Source organism: Drosophila persimilis, unplaced genomic scaffold (genome assembly GCF_003286085.1).
Source record: "Drosophila persimilis strain 14011-0111.01,24,50 unplaced genomic scaffold, DperRS2 tig00000002-arrow-pilon, whole genome shotgun sequence".
Taxonomy (NCBI): Eukaryota; Metazoa; Arthropoda; class Insecta; order Diptera; family Drosophilidae; genus Drosophila; species Drosophila persimilis.
This window is the reverse complement of record NW_020825289.1, coordinates 15561231-15586024: the sequence shown is the minus strand read 5'-3', so window position 1 is coordinate 15586024 and position 24794 is coordinate 15561231. Positions and strand designations below refer to the sequence as shown.

General features: G+C 45.3%; 5 protein-coding genes across 10 annotated transcripts in view; 3 read left to right on the top strand and 2 right to left on the bottom strand.

Moving 5' to 3' along the window:
• Positions 1–709: 709 nt before the first annotated feature.
• LOC6593198 lies at positions 710–13950 on the top strand. Of its 2 annotated transcripts, none has more exons than XM_002018085.2 (7): positions 710–790; positions 977–1051; positions 9592–10205; positions 10264–10508; positions 10566–10896; positions 10957–12661; positions 12728–13950. In XM_002018085.2, exons 3-7 carry the CDS (start codon positions 9615–9617, stop codon positions 13033–13035), a joined length of 3180 nt encoding a protein of 1059 aa, XP_002018121.1. In that variant the 5' UTR covers positions 710–790; positions 977–1051; positions 9592–9614; the 3' UTR covers positions 13036–13950. The 2 variants fall into 2 exon arrangements, with proteins under 2 accessions (XP_002018121.1, XP_026842294.1); XM_026986493.1 differs by having other exon boundaries at positions 10252–10508.
• Positions 13951–14766: 816 nt separating this feature from the next.
• On the bottom strand, positions 14767–16593 carry LOC6593199 (probable hydroxyacid-oxoacid transhydrogenase, mitochondrial). Its single transcript, XM_002018086.2, has 5 exons — positions 16510–16593; positions 16368–16452; positions 15850–16224; positions 15642–15783; positions 14767–15584 (listed from the first exon to the last, which is right to left on the bottom strand). Exons 1-5 carry the CDS (start codon positions 16557–16559, stop codon positions 14842–14844), a joined length of 1395 nt encoding a protein of 464 aa, XP_002018122.1. The 5' UTR covers positions 16560–16593; the 3' UTR covers positions 14767–14841.
• Positions 16594–16799: 206 nt separating this feature from the next.
• LOC6593200 lies at positions 16800–17486 on the top strand. Its single transcript, XM_026985127.1, has one exon. It carries the CDS (start codon positions 16817–16819, stop codon positions 17030–17032), a length of 216 nt encoding a protein of 71 aa, XP_026840928.1. The 5' UTR covers positions 16800–16816; the 3' UTR covers positions 17033–17486.
• Positions 17487–17553: 67 nt separating this feature from the next.
• LOC6593201 lies at positions 17554–18252 on the top strand. The gene has a single exon (XM_026985128.1). The coding sequence runs from the start codon at positions 17869–17871 to the stop codon at positions 18025–18027; it is 159 nt and encodes a 52-aa protein (XP_026840929.1). The 5' UTR covers positions 17554–17868; the 3' UTR covers positions 18028–18252.
• Positions 18242–24794, bottom strand: part of LOC6593202 (kazrin) — a 36568-nt gene continuing 30015 nt past the window's right edge. For 3 of the 5 annotated variants that reach the window (XM_026985122.1, XM_026985124.1, XM_026985121.1), the window contains 5 exons: positions 24526–24728; positions 23962–24456; positions 23732–23893; positions 23517–23661; positions 19946–20548 (listed from right to left, as the gene is read on the bottom strand). In XM_026985122.1, coding sequence (XP_026840923.1) covers positions 20407–20548; positions 23517–23661; positions 23732–23893; positions 23962–24456; positions 24526–24728 — 1147 coding nt within the window. In that variant the 3' untranslated portion in view covers positions 19946–20406. Of the gene's footprint in view, positions 19727–19787; positions 19812–19945; positions 20549–22047; positions 22553–23516; positions 23662–23731; positions 23894–23961; positions 24457–24525; positions 24729–24794 lie in introns of those variants that run through there. The other 2 variants (XM_026985126.1, XM_026985125.1) reach the window with 2 other exon arrangements.

The window sequence follows — 24794 nt, the reverse complement described above, 5'->3', positions numbered from 1 at the left end:
AAGAAAAAAGGGTATAGAAACTTCCAATCGCAGTTTTTTTGAATTTTCGCTCTAAAATCGTTTAACTGTTTAAATACATGGGGGGTTAAGTGGGTTAAGCATATTTTATCGAATCAATTGCGGAACAAAATCTTTTTATACCCTATAATTAGTGGGAGATGTTGGCTTGGTGACAGAGATGAGATTATAATTTAATTATTTCAATATTTTGTTTTGCAATATTTTTGTTTTAAATTGAACTTCATTACACATTTTCCGCTTTATGATTCGGTTCCGTCCCCAATGAGCGATAGGGACTTAAAAAAGATGTTCAATGCAGAACACACTTGCATATATATTTGTGTGTGTGATGCGTCGCCATTTGAGCCAGTGAGAGCGCCAGAGAGAGGAAAGACTCGAAAACAACCAATGCCATGGTAAGTTATGCCTTAGAGGTGGGGCCAACTAAGAAAAGGCCTTTCTTAACAAAAAATATAAAACAATTTATATTCAATGCAAGATAACAATAACATTCCCTATCATATCACCTAACAAATGACACATGATCGTTGAAACGATTCGACATAATCATTCATTGGTGCCACAATAAGAGGCCGATCGCTGAGTTTTCCCTACCTATTCATACAGACATACCATTCAACACTGTACCTTACCATACCATAATATACCATTGTATTCCGACTTAACGGTGAGCCGAGATCAGTTGATTTTCAAACTTCAACAGGTGTTGATCGCATACTAACAGGAATATACACACGCGGTAGATAGAGCGCACGAGTCAACGAAATCGGTAAAGCTGAAACAAGTTAACACCAATTAAGCAGAATTAACGGCCAGGGCACGTGAACAGCCTTTGAATTCGTGGAAAACAAAATCGGACTTAATCAAAAATATCAAATATAAACTCTGCCGGAAAGAGAACTCTCTAGGTGCGGTGGCTAGCGTATCTCCACTAAAGTTTGTGTGTTTCTTTCAGCGAAAATACTAATTCTTGGATTACTCCACTTCAATTTTTGAGCCGTAGCCATCAGCGAGCAGAATTTTCTAAAAGGTGAGTTTTCTTCCGATGCAGGCTTCGTTGGGATCCAGAGTCGGAGCGGAGTCGGAGCTGGCGGGCATTGAAAAAAGTGCACTGCCAGCGAGGAGGGATGGGATTTCGTCAGGCCAGGGTCCAAGTGTGAGTGGGACAACAGCAAATCGGCTGTCTCTGCCCCAAGTGGTTGTCTCACTCGCTGAGCGTATCTTTCGGTCTGTATGTGACTATGTGTGAGCGTGCCTGTGTCTGTGTGTGTAACGCTACCTGTGGCTTCATTGCTTACCTGCCATATCTCTGAAAACATAACCAAGCACTCACTCACACACACACACAGCAGCAGGCCGAACCCAGCGATGCAGCTGCTCGTGTTTGCGTGTTGGTTGTGTATCTGTATATGTGTGGTGACATATAAACTTCCAAACCAAGTCGCAATTATCTTAACCAAATTCTGCTGATCAACGGCTAAGAAAAGCTTCAATTTGTAGTTAGTTTTACTTATCAGCACGGCTAGAAGTAAACAAAACACGAAGATTGACACACACGCACACTTGCACATATAGGACAGCTTAGTGCATTTGCCCTGCAGGGAATCGGGGAATTTAAAACAGAGAGAAGATAAGTTTAAGGCAGAATAATGAAACAGTTAAGAGCAACAACAAATGCTACAAACGCAAGCAAGAGAAGTACATAGATAAGATTACACCTGTGTGTGAGTGAGCTAGTGTGAGTGTAGTGTGCGTTTAGTGTCGTCTGTTGGTGTATGTAACAACTCGACTCTCGCTGGCAGTGGTAACGGGGTGGACAGAGTGGGGAAAGGGGTGAACAAACCGGTAATGCATTTACTCAAAAAGAAGTCACCTTCATCACAAATTCAACGCGTTGCTGCAAAAAACAACAAAACTATCAGAAAGACGGGGTACAGAGAGCAATAGATCTCTATAGCAAGACCATGATCATAGTTTGCATACATTGGGCATGGGATGATGGGCAAATAACGCGTGGAAATATTGGAAAACACTTAAGGCCATTACGAATTAGAGCTTGTATTTTTACAGCAATCTGTATTCGAGTATTAACCGATAAACACAAATATTATACAAACTATTGTATGCAAATAAACACCTCGAAAAGCTTCCTGAAATGGCCCCCAATTAATCAGCCAAACATATTTCGGTTAGAGTGCGGTACAAGGGGGTTTTAATTCCGATAACAGAAACAACGAAATATTCTCAAAAAAACAAAAAAAATAAATAAATAAATAAATTATTTCTATGCATAATTCAGAACCAGTTCCAATCGATTTTCAATTTTAATGCTATTTTTATACCCCACTGTTGCTGTCACTGTGTCTCTGTGAAAACGAAGCTGGAATTTAAATGAATTTTACTGAAATGATTGCTCTGCGATCTGTTCATTTGATTTTGAGGTGCGACTCGGTTTTCCAGACGTAATCAGCCAGAGGTGTGTGCTCTTTGAATTCCTTGAAAACGCTTATGTATGCAAATTTTCATTCGGTTTCATTTCGGGATAGGGCTGGGGGCTGAGCGGGGTGGGACTGGGGCTGGGCATTCTTACCACTGCAGGAGGGACTTCTCCGTCAACTGTCGCCAGTTGTCGGCTGTGGTGCATTATCTAATCGCTACAAAAGCCGGCCCACAAGCGTATTTATAAAGATAAAAGGCCAAAAGCAAACAAATTCGTTTGCCGACTCAGACTTTGACTCTATTCGGTCTCTCTCTTTCGCTCCCTCTGTGAGAAGGCGAGTGCGAGTGTGAGTTTGTGGTTGTATGAGTGAAGTTAATGAGGTCACATTACTATCTGCTCTGGCTGGTTTCATGGCTGGTAATTGGCCAGAGAATACCTATAGTATACTTATATCAACATAGCCGTAGATATGTATACAGCAAACCCTGCTGTCGCTGTCTCCATCTCCCCGCAGGGGAAATTATGAATACTAAACTATCAAATCTTTTTTTGTTAAGTGCCCAGGCAAACATCTAACAACAACTGCAGCTTGGACCACTTAATGCCGCACCGAGTGCTGTGTGTGTGGGTAAACTCGGTTTTGTCTTACAGAACTTAAGTGTCGGCACATGCGGCGGATGCGTAATAAGTCTCTTGGGGAGCTTGGTTTCTGCTTTTGGCACATGACTGTCGTTCGAAAACAGCGAAAAAAGCAAACTATTTTGAGTGATTTTAACGATCCAGCTTCGTGTTTTAACTGCTTGACACACACAATGATGTCATTCTCATCCCAACCAGGATAGGAGGGCGCCAAATGCAGTTCTCTCCTAACCAAGCTTAGCCTTTTCTTTCCCTGCTCAATTGAGCATGAAATTTTGCAGTCGCTAGTGCTAGTGCCAGTGCCAGTGTGGCCTTAATCAGCTGTACATATGTAGTTGTGCTCGTGTTTCGCACCCACAGTACAAATTCGTTGACATTTACCTTAACCCTGACTCTAATCAATCAAGCCTGACAGCCAGCCAGAGAGACAACGGAAGATTAATCAATTTTTGCACAATTCTAATCAGATGCCATAAAAGATTAGTCACCACCTGGCCTGGCCCGCAAATTGTCTGTCTGCATATGAAAGCAGCTGATCAACTCAGTTCCAGCTGGTGCCAGCTCCCAACCATAGCTGATTTATGTACATATCTATATGATATATGAGGAAGTACATATGTATGTAAACCCCCACTTGGCGACAGTTCTTGAGGGCAACTTTCACCTCATTCGCAATCAAACACACTCTGGCCATCGAGGGCCGATATTTGAATACTCTGTATCAAGAGGGCTTGGGGATAACCGGGCCTAAGGCTCTCGGGAAGCCAAATGGAGCTCAGCTTCTTTGGGGGGCCTTGTAATTTGGTTCGCTCAACCTATAACTCAGGCTTCCAAACTTAAGCCGATTTCACAGCGTATGAGCTTATGGTTCAGGGTCCGGTCCGAGTTGCGGTCTGGTTTTGGATAGCACCCATTGCCATGTCGAAAAAAAGCGGAGAGTCTTCGCCTGCAGTGACTCAGTGGAGCGTCGTGCCCGTGCCTGTGCCCGTGCCCGTGCCTCTGTGCACGTTTGGGCCGTATGGAATGTGGCCAGAAACGGGCCAAACTCGAAGTTAGCCACGTTGGCAGACGCCTAAACGAGACCGAGCAGTGGAATCGCATTTGAAATTCGATTTTCTTGCACCTAATTAATGCGGAGACAGCTCAGCTGGGAGAGGGGCTTTTCCGCACCTCAAAAGCGAAATGTGTGACGCAAATTGCAGCTCTTGGACTGGGCGCGGCATTCGTCTGGGTTTTGTGATAATGTCAGCAATTTGACAGTCGAACTCAATGCCACTCAGGGCTCAGGACCCGCCGACACTTAATAAATATATAGAGATGTCTCAACGCTGTGACAATTCCATGCATTCGACTACGAGCAGTTAAACCGACTCGTTCCGATAAAACAATACGTGATGGCCATAGTCCCAACCGTCCCGCTCCGCCTTTGTTCTGTTTGCAACAAAAGCCCCAGCGGAGTGCAAAGTTTAGCGTGCCAACAAAGTAGGGGAAAATGTTTTTCAAAAGTCGCACTTTACTGTGGAAACAAATCAGGTTTCTGTCGGCTCAAACAATGAAAAGCGTTTTTCTATTCTGTCCCTGTCAGAGTCGTGCCAGCCCAGGCCAAGCCAGGCCAAAACCAACCGATCCCCGATCCTAATTCTGAATTACCCACAAACTGGAACTGATGGCAGTCTGTCCATAGCCCGCTAATGAACCGCCCTCGCCATCGTCCTCGCTCTCGCCCTCGCCTGGTTCGAGCCGGTTTCGGCTGATCATCTGGTGATGCTGATGGCTCCTTAAGTTCTTAATTTATACCCAGCTTCCTGTTCAATATCAGTGCTATATATACGCATATCTGTATGATATCTGTATGAACAAAGAACAAGTGCAGCCTGAAGGGAGGAAGCAGACATAAATTTCCACGTCGAATGGGTGAAATCAATTTACGATCATTTTAATAACTGCACTGAACTCCAGCTCTTACCTTGAGCCCCCCCAGGCCCTCTGCTAAGATACGAGCAACAGCAAATGCACTTTATCAGCTACATTTTTCGCAGGACAGTGGAAATTTAAAGCCTGATTGATCATATAAGACAATAAATGGTATCATGCGATGATACGAACAGACCATAGCCGATTCATAGAGTGAGAAGTAATCAGAAAGGGAATCCCAGTGCAGTGCTTTTTAAGCTAAAATATTTCAAATATAGGTACTTGTTATGACATTATTTTTATATTCATTACGTATTTCTGATGGAATATGGAATCTGAACTCGTTTCAACTCGTTCTAAAGATTCAATGTGGTACTAGGTTCGTACTCATTGGGTTCTAAGATTATAATCCACACAAGTTTCTAGACTGTAGAAAGTGTCATATTGATTAATCTGTATTTAATTATATATAGCTAATCAGTTTAGTTGGACTTCAGCAGACAGCGGGCGAGTCGGAAACTATTTGAGTTCAAGCAACTGGCAAATACAAATATTTAAATAGGAATTTTCGTGGCACTTAAGCCTTTATACAGAAATTCTCTCTTTGTAATTGCTGAGTAAATTGAAATCGCTTTTAGCCAGAATTTTCGTAACTCGAAAAGTCATCTGTCTGACTTTTGGCCGCCACCGCAACGGGCTAACTTGGCTTACACTCCAATTGCCGCTTGGCGGCGGACGTCACAGCTGCTTCGCGTTCGAGTCGCAATTTCCAGCCGAAAAAAAACCAGTCTTACCATCTTTCGAAGCCACAGTTTCCCCCTTTTTATAGCCGATGTCGATGTGTGCGTGTGTGTGTGTGTGTGTGTCTGTATTTGCTTTCTGTGTGTGTGGTCAAATGTCGGCATTTTTTATATTTCTGTATATTTTTTTATGTGCCCGCCTTGGGCAATTTTTGCCATTGTACTTGCTTGTTCAGCAGAAATTAATGTTGCAGAAATTATGTGCCAGAATGGCATCACTCGTATAGGATATGGGCAGTATACACTGGAATCTATATTCCACCGTGTGAAGGGGGGCAGAATGCACATTTGGGAGTTGGAGCGGTTGGCTCCTTACGCAAAAATCATGACCATAAAACTCCATCCATCCACTCAACAGCTCGTGATGCTAATGAATCGGTCAACAAATGTGATTGAGTCGTGATCCACAAATACTTGCAGCTCGATTTGGGTTGCTTGTGTTTCCACCCTAATCAAGGCATCGGCTAAGTTATTTCCGCTTCGAGCCGGTCTTCGTCTTCGTCTTCCCATGAATCGATATCCTTAAAAGGAACAACAGATGAGTCCGTTTCTGAAAAATAAAAAAAAACAAGCTGGAATGATCCCCTACCTACTCGGATGTCTGTCTCTTCCTCTCGTTTCACTTCCTGTTAACGATGGAATGCTATTTTTACGCAGACATCTCAATCATTATCCACCCACGCGTACACATGTTTGCGGAGAGTGATTTCGGGTATTTCTGGGTAATGCCAAAGACAATTTTTGTCGGGTGATCTTAAGCCGGAGTCAAGGCGAAACTACCTGAGTTCGATACCGTTTTCAGGGGTTCATTAGCTGACCTTCTTGATCCCGCTGCTCTCCGAGACATTCCAAGCGAATATCTCTCCCTCTCTCTTTCTCTCTGGGGAAGAAAACAATTCATAATTTGTGGCCAAGGGTCACACCCAGTTTCCAATTTCCAACCGACTGCGCCCATCCACAATTCGATAACTTTCCATGGTTCCAGGTCCAGGTCCAGTCCCCAGCTGCTATGCGGCCCCACATGACATTTTTGTGTAACACGAGACCCCAAGGGAGGGAGACCATCATTCAAATCTGTTGACAAACCCGACCAGATGCCACAACCAGTTGATAAAAATTCAACTGAAAACAAGCCAGAAAAATCAACTAAAAACTATAATAAATTTCCATTAATGAAATAGAAAAATGTTGGTGTTTTAAGTTTAAACGCTGCTGGTATCACGACTTCGAATCAGTTGGATATGCGATACTTTATGGAAGTATTTTTGTGTATGGATAACATAACCCTTGGACAAAACGTTCTGTTTCCGTGTCTGGTTACAAAGGCCGTAAACTGTAGCAGCCAGTATAGTGTACAAAATGTATCTCGATCGAATGTCAAAGTGTTCTAGAAAGCGGTTTCAGGAAAGCATTTCCCATTGATTTTATATTAATTGATTGTTCGCTCAGACAGAGACAGAGACAGAAAGATTGATTTAATTAGATGCACTACATCAAAAGCCACTCGTATCCATTTAATTTCATTGTTTGGGGGAGTGATATGTGGGGGCTAAGGGAGCGGTAATAGACGTACCACGAGTATAGATAGACATATTTCCCAACTAGAGCTAATCTCTACAGATAGCTGCCATATGATGAATTGGTTGACTCACGGGTTTCCGACTCTGAGGCTGATTTGCATACACGTACAAGTATGGCCAGTGCCAGTGCCAGTGCCAGTTACCGGTTTTTACTCTCTAAACTTGAACAACATCGGCTCCGCTCCACACACGCAGCTATTAAAGCCATGTATCCACACAGCCATATAGCCATATAGCGATATAGCCGTACAGCGTGCATGTGTATGGATATCGGCGTTTACACATATACATGTCGTTGCAATGACAGAAATGGAATTAATTATGTTCGGAGTGGAGTGGAGTGGAGTGTCGGCGGCGCCTTGGCCCGAGTCGGGCCAAAAACTTTGTCTGCCTCAGAAAATCTTTCGTGACTCGATGAAATGTTAGCCAAAAGACCTAAACACGTTTAATGCGGGCCTGGGCCTCCGCTGCAGTATCCCCTGGGTGCTGGTGTGGGTCAGAGAGGCTGAGAGGCAGGCACCCACAGCGAGGAGAGATCGTTGCACAAACACTCAACTTGACACCCACACACAAATTTCTGTGCGGCAGACAGACAGAGCCCCGATCCAGGGCAAGAGCTGGCTAAGCAATTTCTGTCTGGGTCTGCGTTTGTATATCTAATTAAATGCTCTTACAAATGCACTGAGGAAAAATCGAGAACAACGCGGGAACCCTCTTTTATCCTGAATAGACTATAGCGAAGGGTATTGATTATTTCCAGGTCTTCTGGAATTCTTTGAACTACATTCGGAGGCATTTTTCCAGTGTACTTTTGTACATATTTAGATATATCTAGTACATATGTACTCAAATACGTATTGTCATACATTGACTAGATAACTGTGTTCTCGTTCTTGTTGTCGCTGTCGCTGTCGCTGTCGCTGCCGATGTGCTGCCAAGTTCGCTTACTGCGCATTTCCCTACAATTCCCTATTCTGGCTCGTATCGTCGCTTCCCTATCCTCTCGTTCTTGGCCACAACAATTAAACCTAAAGCTCTTTGTTTACCGCATTGCGAATTATTTGCTTTGCCATGAAAACGCTGGCAAACAGAGGCGAGTTCCAGAACGGCTCCAAGCCAAGACGGAATCCACACCGAATCGAAGCACTTCATGGAGAAAATCGCATTGGAATTTAATTCAATATTGCATAAGATTAAGAGAGTTCATGTGTCGCTTGATCGGCCGGTTCTGGATTTCTGGGAACAAGATATCTGGAAAACAAGTTCTAAATTGCGCTAAGGTGGGGTGCAGAGGAGCTGGGGATCCCCTGAGCTAATGATTGGCATTGAAAAGCGTCAACTCGCTTGCCCGATTCTGATTACCCAATCAGTTTGGAAGAGTACGCAAGGCAGTCGGCTATAATCAAAGGGCAAACAAGAAACGAGGCTCAACAAATAAATATACAAAATGATCTCTGCTAACGACAAACAGAAACTGAGACTGCGACTGAGATGCCGCTTTTATCCGCGTATCAGATCTGCAGTTGCAGTGGGAACCTACAGATTTTCAATGCGAATTACTCATACTTTAAAGGTAGATGGTTGGATGGTTGAATTGGTGGGAAGTACATACTTTACGGATCCGAAAGTGCCAACTGCTTTCCCCGATTCTTAGTAACAAGTTTTAAAATACTCGAAGAATCATTGACGTTTGTTTATCAGGCCATGGAACCAGGGAGCGACGAACCAATTGCCATTAAACGATAAGCAAACATTTGGAAACTCTCCTCCTAGGTTTTCGTTTGTTGATGAAATTAGCATTTCCATTGCGCCCGCGAATGATGTCAACTCCATCGAGTCAGTGGGTGCTAATCCATCGCGTCAACATTCAGCCAAGTGCTGAAGTAAATCCCTGATGATGATGCAGGGCATTTTGGGGGAAACTAGTGATATAATGCGTTGTATTCGAGGCAGCATGAATAGGTGCCTAGTGTAGCCATGAGTGCTTCCACCTCCAGCTCTCGTTGTTGATTCAATAAATGTTTATCTGCTTATCTGCATTCAACAATTACCGATAAGATAGTGGAGTAGGAGGCTCCAACGTGCTTCCCATTAAAGGCTGTGAGTCGTCGGGTCAGTAGAGTTTTCTAGGAAGCAAAGCGAAGCAAACACCTATCATCGTGTCGTTACTGTACAAACTCCTCTTGGTCCATTTCAGTTTGCTCATCCGCTAATCTTAGAATGGGTCGCCAGGCGAGACTGGTGCTGTTGTTGGTCGTGTGCCTTGGGGCGCTACGGGCCAGCCACTCGAGCACCCTAAAACCGACCATCCACTTGATTAACGATGACATAATGGACAACGAGCTGAGCGCCAGCGAGGATATTGCGGACAAGAACAGCCTGAAGATCTCCACGCCCAAGGGGAAGGAGCTGCCGGTGGACACGACCACGAAGAGTGCCATAAAAAAGACTGTGGCCTCGACCACCCAGCAGCCCATCAGCGAGGAGACGCTCAAGGATCTGCTGGAGGCATCCAAGCACAACCTGGCCCTAGCCGAGGATCCGCGCTTTAACAAGATGCTGCCCAAGGCACAGAATGCCACCTCAACTGTCATCAACATGCTGACCGCCAGCAAAAACGGCAAGAATGCCACCAGCAGCGATGAGAACGAGGAGTATGATGACAACTATGGCTACGATGAGGACGACTACACATACTTTGATGAGGAAAAGGAGACCTCGACCAGCGCAAGTCCCAAGAAGAGCCGAACCACCACCACCCGCCAGCCCAAGCTGCTGCCCATCGTGGAAAACACCTCCACCAAGTCAAAGGTAAGTGGAATCTTAAAGATCCAACTTCTATGTATGTATAACGAAGTTCATCATGCAGGTGAAGGGCGCTGTGTCGAAGACCAAGGAGAACACCATTGACACCGAAAACGACTCCAACTACGAGGACTACGACGGAGACGACGATGACGATGATGATGATGACGACGACGACGATGTGCCCCAAGGGGAAGCGGATGATCTGGCCGACGATGAGCAGGTTGTGTTCAGTGAGAATGTTCCCTGCCCCAGATACTGCGTCTGCTCCCGCAACGTCAACAGCTACCTGGTGGCCACCTGCAGCAGGTTAGTCCGGACCCATCCCCTTAAGGGAAATCAGATGATTAGAATCGCGTTTTTCAGACTGGATCCCGGCACCCAGAAGTTCGGCTCGGACATCACCGACCTGGTGGTGACCAATGTGGGCCCCAAGTACCCGATTCTGCTGGGCCCCAAGTTCTTCCAGGGTCTGGGCCTGAAGTTCGTTGCCTCCATTAAGATTGCCAACTGCACAATTGAGTACATGCACCCGGAGGCATTCCACGGCCTGGAGGAGCTGTACGCGGTCAATATGACGGATGTGGGCCTGGCCATCATCAATCCGGACACCTTTGCCCAGAACAAGAAGATGCGCATGCTCACCATCTCCGGCAATGACCTCAGCGTCATGTCCAGCCTCCACTACCTCCTCAAGGTAGGTTTTATGAGAGAGCTTTTAATGATCTTTTATCTGAAATGATCTCCTCCGTTTCAGTCTTCTAGCATTGAGGAGCTGGACTTGTCGCGCAACAACCTTATGGAGCTGAACCCCAGGGCCTTCTCGAGGCTGTCCAACATCGTGTTCATCAATCTGGCCCAGAACAACCTCAAGAAGATACCCGAGCAGGTGTTCGAGCCCGTGGAGACGCTGGAGGAGCTGGACCTGTCGTACAACTCGCTGAGTGAGCTGCCCCGAGGCATCTTCAACGGAACCACACTCTCCATACTCCACCTCAAGTATAACGCCTTTACGGGCGACCTGCACTTCGGCATTAAGGAGCTGCAGCAGCTGGATCTGAGCTTCAACTCGATTGTCCAGGTCCACCACAGCATGTTCGACAAGATGCCCGGACTGACCAACCTGAACCTGAAGGGCAACGGCATCACCAAGATCCAGCCGGACTCGTTCCTCACTCTGAAGAGTCTGCGCCACATTGATTTGTCCATCAACGAACTGGACCAGATATCCGGAATGCTCTTCTTCAAGAACTCCGAGCTGGATGTGATCCGGCTTAACGACAATCCGCGCCTCAGCCAGCTGCCCACCGATGGCTTCCTCAGCTACAACGGCGAATTCACCGTTTACTACCTGGACATCTCCAATTGCGCCATAGGCCCCCTGGGACACAAGACCTTCTCGACAATGCCCCACCTGACCACCCTAAAGCTGGCGTGGAACAACATCAACCATCTGCCGCGTGAGATTTTCACCACGCTGAACAAGCTGATTGACTTGGATCTGAGCAACAATCTGATTGCCAAGCTGGACGACCTCACCTTTATGGAGAACAACGAGCTGACCAAGCTAAACCTGGCGGGAAATCCCATCAGTCGGCTGTCCGTGCGTCTATTCATGCCCTTGCACCAGCTGCGATCCCTGGACGTGAATGACTGTGAGCTGACCTCGCTCCTCTCGGACAGGCAGCTGGGCGTTGGCTACAAGATCTTCGAGAGCTTGCGCAGCTTCAACGCCTCCGGAAACTTGATCAAGAAGATCTCCTCGGCCGACGTGAAAAGTTTCAAGAACCTGCGCTCCCTGGACATCAACGGCAATCCGCTCAAGTGCAACGCCGAGTTCCAAGACTTCATCAGCTACGTTACCCTGCAGATGCAGATGACGCCCAAGAAGATGCCGGTGCTGGCCAATCTGGAGGATGACGCCACCATCCTCGAACTGGAGACGCAGGCCCAGGCAGGCTGGGCTCAACTGGCCCACGAGGTGTGCAAGCACGAGGAAGGGGCCATGGCCAAGGCCGATAGGGCGGAGCAGAAACTGGAGAAGCGTCTGAAGGAGAGCGAGAAGAAGCTGGATGAGGACGAGCAGAAGCTGCTCAGTGTCTTGGATAAGAGTGTGCTGGACAAGAGCAAGCTGATCAGCATGCAGAAGATCATGAAGGGCTCGGCCAACGCCAAAGAGGAGGACACTGCTGAGGAGGATCTGAACAACGGTGGCGAGGACAAGGAGGATGACGCTGAGGTTGACTATGACAGCGAAGAGGATGACGACGATGATGATGACGACGACGACGATGATGATGAGCGCATCGAGGATGCCAAGGATAAGATCAAGACCAAGACTAAGACCGAGAATGACTTTGACCAGTATTTGGAGAAAGAGGTGAAGCCCAAGCTGAAGAACCATGGCCTCAAGGTGGAGGAGATCGACATGTCCAAGGAGACACGTGACAGATTCCTGCTGGGTGAGTTCAACTTTCACAAAGAGGGGTTGCGTCTGACTTTACTTGTGCGTTATTTATCCATTCCAGAGAAATTCGGCTTGGACAACTCAGATGAGGAGGAGATCTTTATTGAGCGCGGCCACATCTACTATGGCGGGTACAACTTCTTGATCCCAATGATCCTCGTTATCTCGTGTGTGGTCCTCATTCTGTTGGCCATTGCCAAGGTCGTCATTATGGTTCTGCGTAAGCGCGGCGAGCGCTACCGCATGGCTCTGCTGGCCTCGAAGAATTCCTTCGTTTACCAGAAGCTCAGCGAGGATATTGTGAAACCGGCCAGCAAGGAGCCGAAGCAACCAAAGGTGCACCGGTACGCGCCCATCAATCAGGTCTAAGTCCTTCGCTCCATCGTCATCGCAGTTCCGGGCAGGACTTGGCGGAAGTCGAAGTCGAGTTGCGCTGTTTTTCTAATTTATAAGATTATTGATAGTTGAACAAGTGGAAATTGCATCAAACAACAATGGTCACACCGATACCGATGGACGATTGAACACACACACACACGCACGCACACGAAGGCACAGAACCCGTTGTCGGAACCCACCGCCAGCGTCAGGAGAAAAAGTATTAGCGAAAATGAAAGGAAACACTGAAAGCAAAAACTGAGAAATACTTCAATCCAAAAATGAGAAAGAGTAAATAATACGATAAATAACAATTCCATACCATACCCACTAAAATGTATGAAATAGCTGCATATGTATGTTGTACTTAATCCTGTTGCCACCGCCTCCCAGGTGGGGGACAACAGCAGAAACAGGGCAACATTCCCGGACGGAGACCGAGCTCGATTAGCAGCCGTTTCGAGAGCAACGGACTTCCCACTGATTGAGCCTCCCCTATAGCCCGTACCCCATATCCCAACCCCTGCTGTAACCGTATCCGTTGAACGAACGTAAGAGAAGAGAATTTCGGAAACATCTTGAAGATTTAGTGCCATTTTGCCAAAATTCAAACCAACTGTTTCAAAACTAAACACGAGTCAGGAGGAGGGAGAATTAATAGTAACGAGAAACCAGAAGATCGTAGTGGGAGTTTAAAACCGGATCTGTGTAGAAAACTGTTAGACAACTCCATGAAATGACGTCTGATTTGAAATCTGATCAACAGATGAGAGAAACAAACAATTAAAGCATAAACTAAGTTAAGCCTTTTTTATTATCTTTTTTCCAATCAAATCAAGTAATCGGTTGACTTACTTTGACTTTGAAACCAATTCCGAAAACAATAAATTATTTTAACCAAACCGATCGTAATCTTTTATAGCCATATCAACTATAACATGCGGTTCAATAAAATTGAATATCTTTTCTTTGCAAAATCTAATGGGATACTAAGTACTCTTAGTGGGGCGTATTGTATGGTTAGTGGTAATATTTAAATTAATTATCAAGATTCAAAAGCCAACGTCACCTAAACTATGCGGTATTTGCGGTATTTCTGAGGGTCAGACGGTCTCACTGCTGCTCTCTCCAGCGACGAAAAGGTATATTGAGCAAATGGGGTGGTTTTTACCTTGCATGCGTTGAATTTTCTGGGCCGTTTTGCCTGTTGTCCATACCTATTTTTTCTCAGCGATTTCCCAGCGCGCGCACTTGAATTTGAATACAACGACCAACGGCCAAAAAGATAAGATGATCCAAAGGAAAGGAGCAGCCAAACAGAAGCAAACAAGAAGCAGGAATTAGAACAGAACAGATTCTTTCCCCCCTTTTCGGACCAGGCGACCCTGAACCTTTGCTTCTGGAGACCGTGCCGTGGATTAAGACCCCGATCACGCATTAAATGAACTGGGTAAGAAGGATTAACAGAAGCTGAATACGGTAGAGGATATCCCTTAATCATTCTTTAACTTCTTCCAGATCCAGAAACAGATCTTAATTGCAAAAGGAACAAAATAGATGAATTATTAATGCAGTAACATAAATTTGACACCTTTACCAGGGCAATAATAATTTGACTTAACCCAACCTCAAATTTGGTCAAAAGCTTCTAATGTAATCTAAAGATTACATGTAATGTTTTACAAAAAACATCGATGTCTGCAATGTACATCCAAACATCGATGCCACTTTTACAACACTTTTTTTCAAGTTTTTGAAGCGAACAGGTTAAGCGTGGGTAAGTAATTAATTGAATAATTAATAAGCCACCATGGAATTCTCAAAGAGTTGGGCCAAGTTCTCCTGGGTCTGTGCCCGAGGTGCTAGTTTAGTGATCCGTTCCTGGGGCAGTGTTCCATCAACCAGATTTGGCACATCGCTGCTAGAGAACCCGAGTTCGCGGAGGCCATTTTCAATACCAGCGCGTTGCATGAAGCCTCGTACAGTGTCCGCCAAGAGGCGACCGGCATCTGAGGCCCTAACGCCGTCTACTTTGGCGCCAAGAAGTTTTGCAGCCTCCAGATGGCGATCAGGGCAAGCGGGCGCAGTGAACTCAAAGACAGCCGGGGCACTTATCACAACGGAGAGCCCGTGCGGTATGAGGGCATGATCGGCCGTGTAGCCGGCGGGCTTGTAGTTCCTGACATTGCCCGAAATGGGGTAGGAGAGTCCGTGACAGAGATGCACTCCAGCGTTCCCAAAGCCCACGCCGGCCATTGTCGATGCCAGGTGCATCTGGGAGCGAGCCTCCAAATTCCCCGGCTCGTATATGGCATTTATGAAGTTCTTGCGTATCGTCTCGAGGGCAAACCGTGCCCAAACGTCAGAGATGGGATTCCTCCCCTGATAGGTAGGTCGCAGACTGGGATCGCTCGGCGCTGGTCCCCGCTCGCGATAATCCACTGCGGTGAAGCTCTCCAAGGCATGGCAGAATACATCGAAGCCGGCAAACGCCATTACCCGCTCGGGCTGCGACAGGGTGTGCAGGGGATCGATGATAGCTAAGGGCACAAAATGCGTGAGCAGCTTGAGAATTGGCGACTTGGTTCAATCGTTACCCAGAGTCGGCTTGAGGTATTTGCTGGAGATTCCAGTCTTGGCATGCAACCGCTTATAGTCGAAGATGGCCACTCCAGTGGTTTCGGAACCAGTACCCGAGGTTGTAGGCATGGCAATCAAAGGCTTCAACTTCACCGATATCTAAAGGGGAAACAGGGATCTTAGACATTCAATATTCAATACGTCATTCAACCTATCAGACATCACCTCCTTTCCCTTGCCAATCGGACAATTGACATAGTCCAGAAACTCTGCTTCCCGATCACTGCTGAACAGATTGGCTGCCTTGGCCGTGTCCATGACGGAGCCGCCGCCAATGGCCAGAAATGCATCGAACTCGTTCTGTCGCGCATAATCCGCGGCATGCCACAGGCTGGCATCGGTTGGTTCCACGCGAGTCTCGTCGTACACCTCGTAGTTAATGCCATGACGGGCGAGGGAGTCCAAGGCCACCTTGACTGAAGGCAGCTTCGCCACATTCCTATCCGTGACCAGACAGACCTTCTTGGCCCCCAAATTTCGCAAATCTGCACCAACCTCAACACTCACACCGGGTCCAAAGCGCACCGTCGAGGCAGACATCTACCAAACATAGACGATTATTATTATTATAATTATTATTTTCCTTGGACTTTGGCTGTCGGCTGATACATCTATAAACTATAGGCAGAACGAGAGCTTATCTCCTATCTGCGTAAAGGCCAAAGTCCAAAGCGGAGACTTGCCTCGAAGGCGTATTCCTTCTGTCCCGTCTGGACCCCAGTGGGCGCTGCTGATCCATAGTTATGTGAGTGGGCGGGGCACTTGCAGCTTATGCGGAATAAAGGTTTTATTTCAGCAATTAGTCAAGGATACTATTCAGCTTACGAATTGGCCACGATAGTATTGATCAAGTTGAGGACATTTTTACGCGACATCTCAGGCTCAGTTCTGTATTTTAAGAATTGGCAGAATTTTCGAAGACCAGCGCGAATATTGTAAAATGGAAGAGGTACAGCTGAAAAGTAATCACAGATCGAATAGAATTTTAACGAACCATAAAATGTTTACAAAAATACGATCAGCTGAGCCCTGATAAGAGCCTATCGATAGTGGACGCATATCGATAGCTTGATTATTGTGCGATCGATACTTAACCGTTTTTTCTTCTTTTGCAGATTTAAAACCAAACAAAATGTGCGACTACCAACGCGAATACTCTTTTGTTCTGGACGACAGCGCCTTTGAAGCCGATGTCTCGATGGCGAGTTTTGACAATGGTTTTGAGAACATGTGGGTGCAAGTCGCCGAGGAGCTGCGGCGCGAGAGGGAAATGAACGAGCTGGACCAACTTTTCCAACAAAAGTTGAGTTTGAGTCCGCAAGCCCATGGAGATCAATGGATGTTTTAAAAGATATCCCAGATGTCGATGATTGTGATATTTTTTATAAGCTTACCAGATCATTTACCAGAAAAATGACCTTCGCTGGGGCATTTTCGATAAATGCCCGGAGCATTTGTAGTCCATTTCAGTCCATTATAGGTTTTTGTATACATCGTTCTTTATACCGCGTTCTTTGAAGTTTAAATTTTCGTTACCGCGCAACTATTTGTAAATTGTATTCATTTGTTAAATATTACGCGTTTTTTTTTTTTGTTAATTTATCAACAAATCGATTTATACCGAACCTATGTTGGTCTTCTATGGCCCCTCACTGTAGCAATCTGAAACAAGGCAATGGTTTGCCATCGACTCACATTTTTTTTTTTTATTTGTAAACAACTTCGTCCCTAGAAGATCACATATTGTATATAAAAGCTGGAAGGAAGTATCGATCCTTACCAAACATGATTTGATAACGTTATGAAACGCCAACCTTTTATCATAAAAAATTGTTTTCCACTATAATTAGTTAGCTTTTGAATTGCTAGAAATCCCACACAGAGATCTGATTGAAATTAGCTTGGAATGGGAAAAGTGACATCGCCAATTGTTCGATGCTGTTGTAAGTGAAGCCAATTACCTAAACGGGTGTCCGCCCGCTTTCAGCGCTAGATTTACAACTCAATTTGGATGGATATCTCGCATGATCTGCGAACATAAACAACAGGCAAAAGTAAACGATGTTGACGGCTGTTCCCTTCATTAACATTCGGCGGCCATCACCGCCATTCCATAAAACGCCTGATCCACAGCCGGACAGTTAGCAGTTTGCAACTAAGAGTGGAGGATAGAGCATAGTCAAGATGAAGTGGTTTAGTTTGTTCCTTGTGTTTGGCGTCTTGGCTTTGATTGGGAGCCTGGGCACGCTGACTGCCGCGGAGCCAGTTCCAGCTCCCGAGCCAAAGGGTCGTCCGCATACCACACGACGACCGCGAAACGATAACGACAACGATCGACGCTAGCAACCCGATCAGGAGGAGCTTCGGAAGGATTCCCATTACCATACCAGGAGATGCACCGAAATACAGAAGATACAGAGAGCACATCAACTTTTGGTGAAGGTCAAATGTTTTGGAGTTGAGCAAATGCAATTTGTTGAGGTTCTGCTCGTGTAGCGTGCCGGACTTCCTCTACACAATAAAGAATGCAATGCAAGTCGAAAAAAAAACAGATCCATTTACAACAGAGTTTTGATCATTGGTTTATTCGATAGTTTCTTTGTCATAGTACTAGAGTTAAATTGGTCTGCTTATTAATACCGTTCTCTTTCTGGGATATTTCGATATCTGATAGCTTGGGCTGTGTAGCAGGCTGACATTACTTTCTTTGGTGGTGCGAGGGTATGGGGAGTGGAGTGCGTTTGCATTGCATTTGATTTTGTTTCTGTACTTTACTTGTTTTTGATCATTATCATGCAATATTAAAGGATACTTATTCCTCAGTATCAGTTTTCTATTTTGCAGTTTATCAAATTTATTTCAATAGTTTCCATTTTCATTTGCTTAGCTACGATAGGTTCGGTTACAAAATAATTTCAATTTATCTAAATTGTAATTACATCCATCGCATGCATCAAATACGAGTCCGCTTCTGTGGCTGCTCATTTCCAGTCGCCAGAACACTCCGCAAGTTGAAGGTGTGGCAGTGCTCCAGCGCAGGATTACATTTGTAGATCAATTTAAAGCTAGCTTTACAGTTACAATTACCATTAGATTAGAGTTATACACGAATAATTATAATTAAACTATCCAAGTTTATTTGGGTTGTTTAGTGGGGCGTGTTGGCGTGGATTCGCTTTCGAGAGGGATTGATCTTAGCCTACATTATCTCTAGTGAGTATATGTATGTATATGGAATCATATTTAGCATATACTCTTAGTTCGTAGCTCTAGCTGATTTGATCAAATGCTTACTCGTTTATTTGTATCTTGACATAGGTATATATGTATCTTTAATTGTTGATTCTTGTATGCTTGTATCCTTAAGGTGGGTCTGACACTTGACTTTAATACAATAGAATTCGCGTTTTTGGTTTTCTTTGGAATCTAAGCTCGAATCCAGAAAGGAAAGGGACACTACATAAATTGGGGATGAACAGGTAAGAAGGGACTATTAAGGGAATGGGAATACAGCTGAGTATCTTTGGTTGTTGCTGTCTAGCTAGCTCTGATACGGCTCCCATTCTCATTCGGGCGACTCCGAGGAACCTGATATGCCGCCCAGACTACACGCTCCCACACTGCCCGCACTGGTCGACGCTCCGATGTCACTGATGCTTTTCACGCGTCGTCGACTCTGCTCGTAGAGTAGCTGTGCATCCACTCCGCTCCCATCCAGCACGCTGCCAGTGGGCGGCGCACTCACGCGGTGGCCCGGCGGCGGACCATGACTGTAGTTACTGCTGCTGCCACCTGCCATGGGAATCGGCGGTGGAGCTGTGGTTGGAGGCGGCAGAAAGTGATGATAGTGCTGCTGTTGCTGCTGCTGCTGCTGATGATGATGCTGTTGCTGATGATGGAGCGAGCCTATGGTAGCGTATATTCCTCCACCGCCCTCGCTGCTGCTGTACGAAGGCGTTGGGGAGGTGGAGTTGCCGAAGGAGCTGCGATCGCCGGCGCGATGGGGTTTAGTATTGAACCGAAAGGCTTTGGAAAGAGAGCTCTGCAAGAGAAGTAGCAAAGATTAGAATATTGTAAGATAAAGGTGTGTGATCAGAGCTCACCTGAGATCCTTTCCATGCCGAAATCTGTGGGTAATCAGAAATGAAAGAGAGACAAATTTTGGGTTCAGATTAATAAGGTACAGTACGAATATATACTTCTCCCGTCTGGATATTCAAATTGATTGAAGAGAAAAATATTACAGAATCATTTGGAAATGTCGTGAAACTTTTGTTGTTGCAGGATGTCTAAATTTTGAATTGTTTTGTTCGAATTTACAAATGTATGCTGAAATTGTATCCGATATTATTGAAGTGTATTTATTGTTGTGTCTGTAGATTGTCTTGATGGTTAGCTGAATTATTTGAAACAACATGAACATGCTTATATCATGGGAGTAATCGATAAGAGGGATATCCTTAACTTAGGTCATACTTATCTGTCGTCGGGTGTTAGCTGGGACTACGTACACGTATGTATGTACATACTATATGTAAGAAAACAATCATTGATATGGAGTATATACGTATTGTGGTGTGAAAGATCTGAGTGGCACCTCTAGTGGGTGGAATATTATAGGAGACTAGTAGTAGACACAGAGAGACAACAAAAGCTTCACGTCAAGTCAGGCTTCAATACGGGATAGATGTCAATAGAATATCAGTTATGGCTAAGCTTATACTAGTAGAGTGACTTATGTGGAGGACTTACCCTGAGGCTGCCGCTCGAGCGGCGGTCTGTTGTGGCATAGTGCTGCAGTCCGCCGGGTCCAGTCAGGGGCACTACGCCGCAACCTGAACGGATGCCTTGACCCAGAGTCGCTCTACACAACAAACATGGCAATGTCGATATCCGATTTTTGCATAGGTTCGTATATATGCATGTATATGTGTGTGTGGGTGTTTGGATATGTGTGGGTGTTGATTGGATTTGTGCAATGTTTTCGTTATAGGCAGGCAGGCGGCACAATGGAGATAGTACACAGACAGCAGAGAACGGAACGCAGGAGAGTACGGGCGGGCGGGCAGGCACAGATACAGATACGGAGATACACAGATACAGTGAAATAGAGATACAGAGGCAGGCGGGCAGGCAGGCAGGCACACACACACACGCATATAGAGAGAGAGAGAGGTGGTTGGTTGGTTGTAGTATGTAGTATGTAGTTGTTGTTGTTGTCGTGTTATTGTGGTAGTAATTGTGTTATACAATCAAGCAGAGACATCAACAACAACAAGCCGTTGATTCGATTACAGTTGCGAAATGGAAGTTGGAAAGTTACGGAGGAAAAGCAGGAGATGGATAAAAGTATAGGAAAGATGAAAAAAGAAACGGTACAAAGACAAGAATCGGTTAATCAATATTGAGAGATACATAGATGTATTTGTTTGTTGCTGTATTCGTATTTCGTTTAAATTTTTCAGCAGAAATAACTTCTTATAGCGCAAATAACAGGAAACAACAAACAATAGAGAAAGATCTATTGGTGACAGAAAGAGCCCCCGAAAAGAAAGTCCAAATGGCAAAATGGCAAACAGAAATCAAGAGAGACACCAAACCAGTCAAACCAAGACAGCAGCCAAGTTACGATGTTGAGTGGGTTTTTGTTTGTCTTTTAAAGCCTTACTTAGTTCCAATCGCACTTTGAGTGGAGTGGAGTGGAGTGGAGTATGTATTGTACGAGTAGTAGTATGTAGTACTTGTATTAAGATGACAACGATTAGACTAGTTCAAGCTACGTAAAACATTGATAACACATACATAAGATTGGTTTCGAGTTTGCTGTTTTGAGTATGTTGCCGTTTCCGTATGTGTGTGGGTGTTGGATTGGGTATGTGTGTGTGAGAGAGAGAGCTACTTAGTAAGCAATTTTTACTTACAATTGACATTGTATGTATGTACTTCGAAATAGCGCAACCGAAATGAAGACTTCTTAAATAAAATTAACTTATTTGAGACTCGGACTGCGGTCGCTGCGATCCAACCAAATAATCTATTCTCTGAGCTCTGATATTTTTTGCAGTACCGCAGTACAAACTCGCTAAAACGCACCAAAATATGCAACACACCAACACAGTTTGACTACTACAGTTTTAGCCACGAAATTCTTGTATGTGTATGTGTTTAATGTATATGTGTATGTATGTGGTTTGGTCTCGAAAGTACAAATTTGTGCGTTGACCAACATCTTCGATGCTGTATCACAGTGGACAACAACTCTGTCCAGGCTAGTGGCGAAGGTGAAAGGGTAGATCGTGTCGAAATGAGTGTGTCCTTAAATCCTTAATTATGCTGAACACTGAAGCAAAGCCTTAACCCTACCTACTATATGTGAAGTATGTATTTCTACTACTTGTATCGTGGACATTAAATGCTTGAGTCGACTTGGCAAATAATCCTAAACAAATGCATCCTTAAGCTCCTCCTCCGTGGGAGTACTGTAAGTGTTAATATCCAATATCGAATGTGCGCAAAGCGAAGCACTTACTAAACTATGAATACTATACGATACGGATACGGATACTAATATGTAGTACTAATCGGAGTGTGAATATCTCTTCCATCTGTGAGTCTATCAACTATCTATACGTAATGACGATATGGTTAGCGCTGTGCTCCAATTATTGTTCTCTCCCTATAGCTATTATCATTATAACCACCATCATCAGCTTGGCTAAACAGTTCAATTTTGAATCCCATTTGATTTTTTATGTAATAATTTTGTATCATTCTGTTGTTTCGCGTGGGGTTTTAATGGCCCTGCAATTTGGCCAATTGACGGGAGCTTTCCATTTGAAACTCTTCCATTTGACAGTAAATTAAGTATCTGCATTGCGGATATAAGAAATGCGTATACATACATATGTACATATATGTATATACGTTGAACGACATATTGATGGGAAAAGAAAAGAGAGAGAATTATGGCCACAGAAGGGCCGCCATTAGTGCGATTCGCTTGTTGGGACATACAATATATTTTTTTCTTTGTTTTAAAAATTGGTTGTCTAAGACACGTTTACATGATCAACAATGAAACAAAGTACAACTATTTTTCAGATACAGACTATGGACTATAAGATAATTATGCACGAGAGACAGATAGATATGACAGATATGAGAAATCGCATGAGATGTGGAAGACATCGATATTTCTTCAGAAGATGTGGAAGAACATGGACGTGGATGATTAGCACATAAGAAGCAGCTATAAACCGATTATCGAAGCATTTAACGGAATAGCCAGATGGAAATGAGTGAATGTGAGTGAATATGTTTGATAATGATAATGATAATGATATTGATGATGACTTAGGCTCATCAAAGAAAACACAGATTTCGTGGTATGGCGCTTTACATATTACTGATATGGTATGATATGGTATGATATGATATGATATGATATGGCAAGATATTTATGATAAGTAAAGTGCAAAAATGATTGCGTAACAAAACACACAAACTCACGGAACGAAATAAACCATAACAAAAACTGGAACTTTAGCTGGAAGGTTATGCAAACTCTCTTATATTAGAGTGAGCGGGGGTGTGGGTGGGGGTGGGGGTTGGTTTTGGTAATATAAAACGGCACAAAACAAAACTCAATCAAAGCAGAGAATACTCTAATCAAATTGCTGTAAGTATAACGCTACTACTTATGGATGGATCACTTTCACTTGTCAAGACCGAAGGATTACACAAAGGACCCACACGCGCACACAGATACACATCGCACACACACACAAACACACACATTTTAAATGACTGAATGGGGGGCGGTCCGAACTCACCTTGCTGGCAAAATGAGGGCATCGAATTCCGTGTTCAGATGTCGTCGTATTATGTTCTTGGATGGGGGAATGCCCAGAGCCGTGGCCATAGTATCGCCCGAGAAGGATGGCTCCAGCACGACGAGTCCGCCATGAACGCCGCTATCTGCCGGGGGATGGAGCCATAATTGGTTAAATGAATGGCATAACAATCGACAGGCAATCAATACACTCACCCTTCAGGTTATCGGCGTACTCGCCCAGGTCGATGGATCGAACCCAGCGTATGAAGCGCTGATTTGTCCAAACAATGGGGTCCGTGTCCACCGTCTCGGATTGCACGCGCCTCATGGCCAGCGTCTGGCGGTCGTACTTCACGATGCGCAACACGTGAATGCCTGACAAACAGGGGAAGGCAACAGATTAAAAGTGGGTTCAAGGTTCAGTCTGGTCTTATATTGCGTACCATGCACAATGCTGGCCTGATGGAACTTGCGGGTCACGCCCAGAAATTTCTCCAGCTCCTTCTTGGACAGCGTGTCCAGCATGCGAGCATCGACGAGGGACTGCAGGAACGGCTCCGCGTACTGCGGCAATCCAATGTCCGGCAGCCATTCGGAGGCCACCCAGGTGTGGCCCAGTTGGGTGATGAGTGGATACCGTACTAGTTCCGGTCGTCGCTGCTCCTCGATGGCCAGACGCAGCTTCTTGCGATGCATGGGATGGGCCAGGCCAAGACCGGCCTCAAGCTCGATGTCGTTCAGCTCCAGCAAAACCTTCCCGCTCTTTACGTTCTCCGCACAGCGGCCACTATATTGGGGCATGCCCAGGGCCACCTCCAACCAGGCCAGCACCTGGGTGGCCCGCCAGCGCTCCATGGGCAACTGAGAAGCCTCGCGCAGCAGCCGTATCTTGTCGGCATATCCCTCCTCAGAAAGCGGATTCCACGAGTAGTCGGTGTCTGAATGAGAATTTTTCATAAATCATTAATATAGCCGCTCCCTCAATGCAGGACGACTGAACGACTCACATTCAGTCACTCCATCGGCGGACAGGGCCTTGTTCTTGTTGCGGGATCGAGCAAACACACGCGATATGCTGCCCCAGGTTCCCCCACGACCGTTGCGTGCTCCCAACGGTCCACTCTTTGTGGCACAGGCAAATTTCCGGGTTATGGCTCCAGCCCCTCCTGGGCCATCGGGGTCCACCGGCGAGCCCAGCTGCTCCACGGATCTGTTCGTGTTGGTTGGATAAATGCGATTCGATTAGTTTCTACTCGATATGAGATTCTGCCCAGGA

What these genes read in the sequence shown, in the direction of transcription:
- LOC6593198 (XM_026986493.1), top strand. Translation starts at nt 9,615, where the DNA reads ATGGGTCGCCAGGCGAGACTGGTGCTGTTGTTGGTCGTGTGCCTTGGG. An exon ending in ACACCTCCACCAAGTCAAAG is followed by an intron (nt 10,206 to 10,251) that starts GTAAGTGGAATC and finishes TGTATAACGAAG; the next exon opens with TTCATCATGCAGGTGAAGGG. An exon ending in ACGTGACAGATTCCTGCTGG is followed by an intron (nt 12,662 to 12,727) that starts GTGAGTTCAACT and finishes TATCCATTCCAG; the next exon opens with AGAAATTCGGCTTGGACAAC.
- LOC6593199 (XM_002018086.2), bottom strand. Translation starts at nt 16,559, where the DNA reads ATGTCGCGTAAAAATGTCCTCAACTTGATCAATACTATCGTGGCCAAT. An exon ending in AGAAGGAATACGCCTTCGAG is followed by an intron (nt 16,225 to 16,367) that starts GCAAGTCTCCGC and finishes TATGTTTGGTAG; the next exon opens with ATGTCTGCCTCGACGGTGCG. An exon ending in CGATTGGCAAGGGAAAGGAG is followed by an intron (nt 15,784 to 15,849) that starts GTGATGTCTGAT and finishes TTTCCCCTTTAG; the next exon opens with ATATCGGTGAAGTTGAAGCC.
- LOC6593200 (XM_026985127.1), top strand. Translation starts at nt 16,817, where the DNA reads ATGTGCGACTACCAACGCGAATACTCTTTTGTTCTGGACGACAGCGCC.
- LOC6593201 (XM_026985128.1), top strand. Translation starts at nt 17,869, where the DNA reads ATGAAGTGGTTTAGTTTGTTCCTTGTGTTTGGCGTCTTGGCTTTGATT.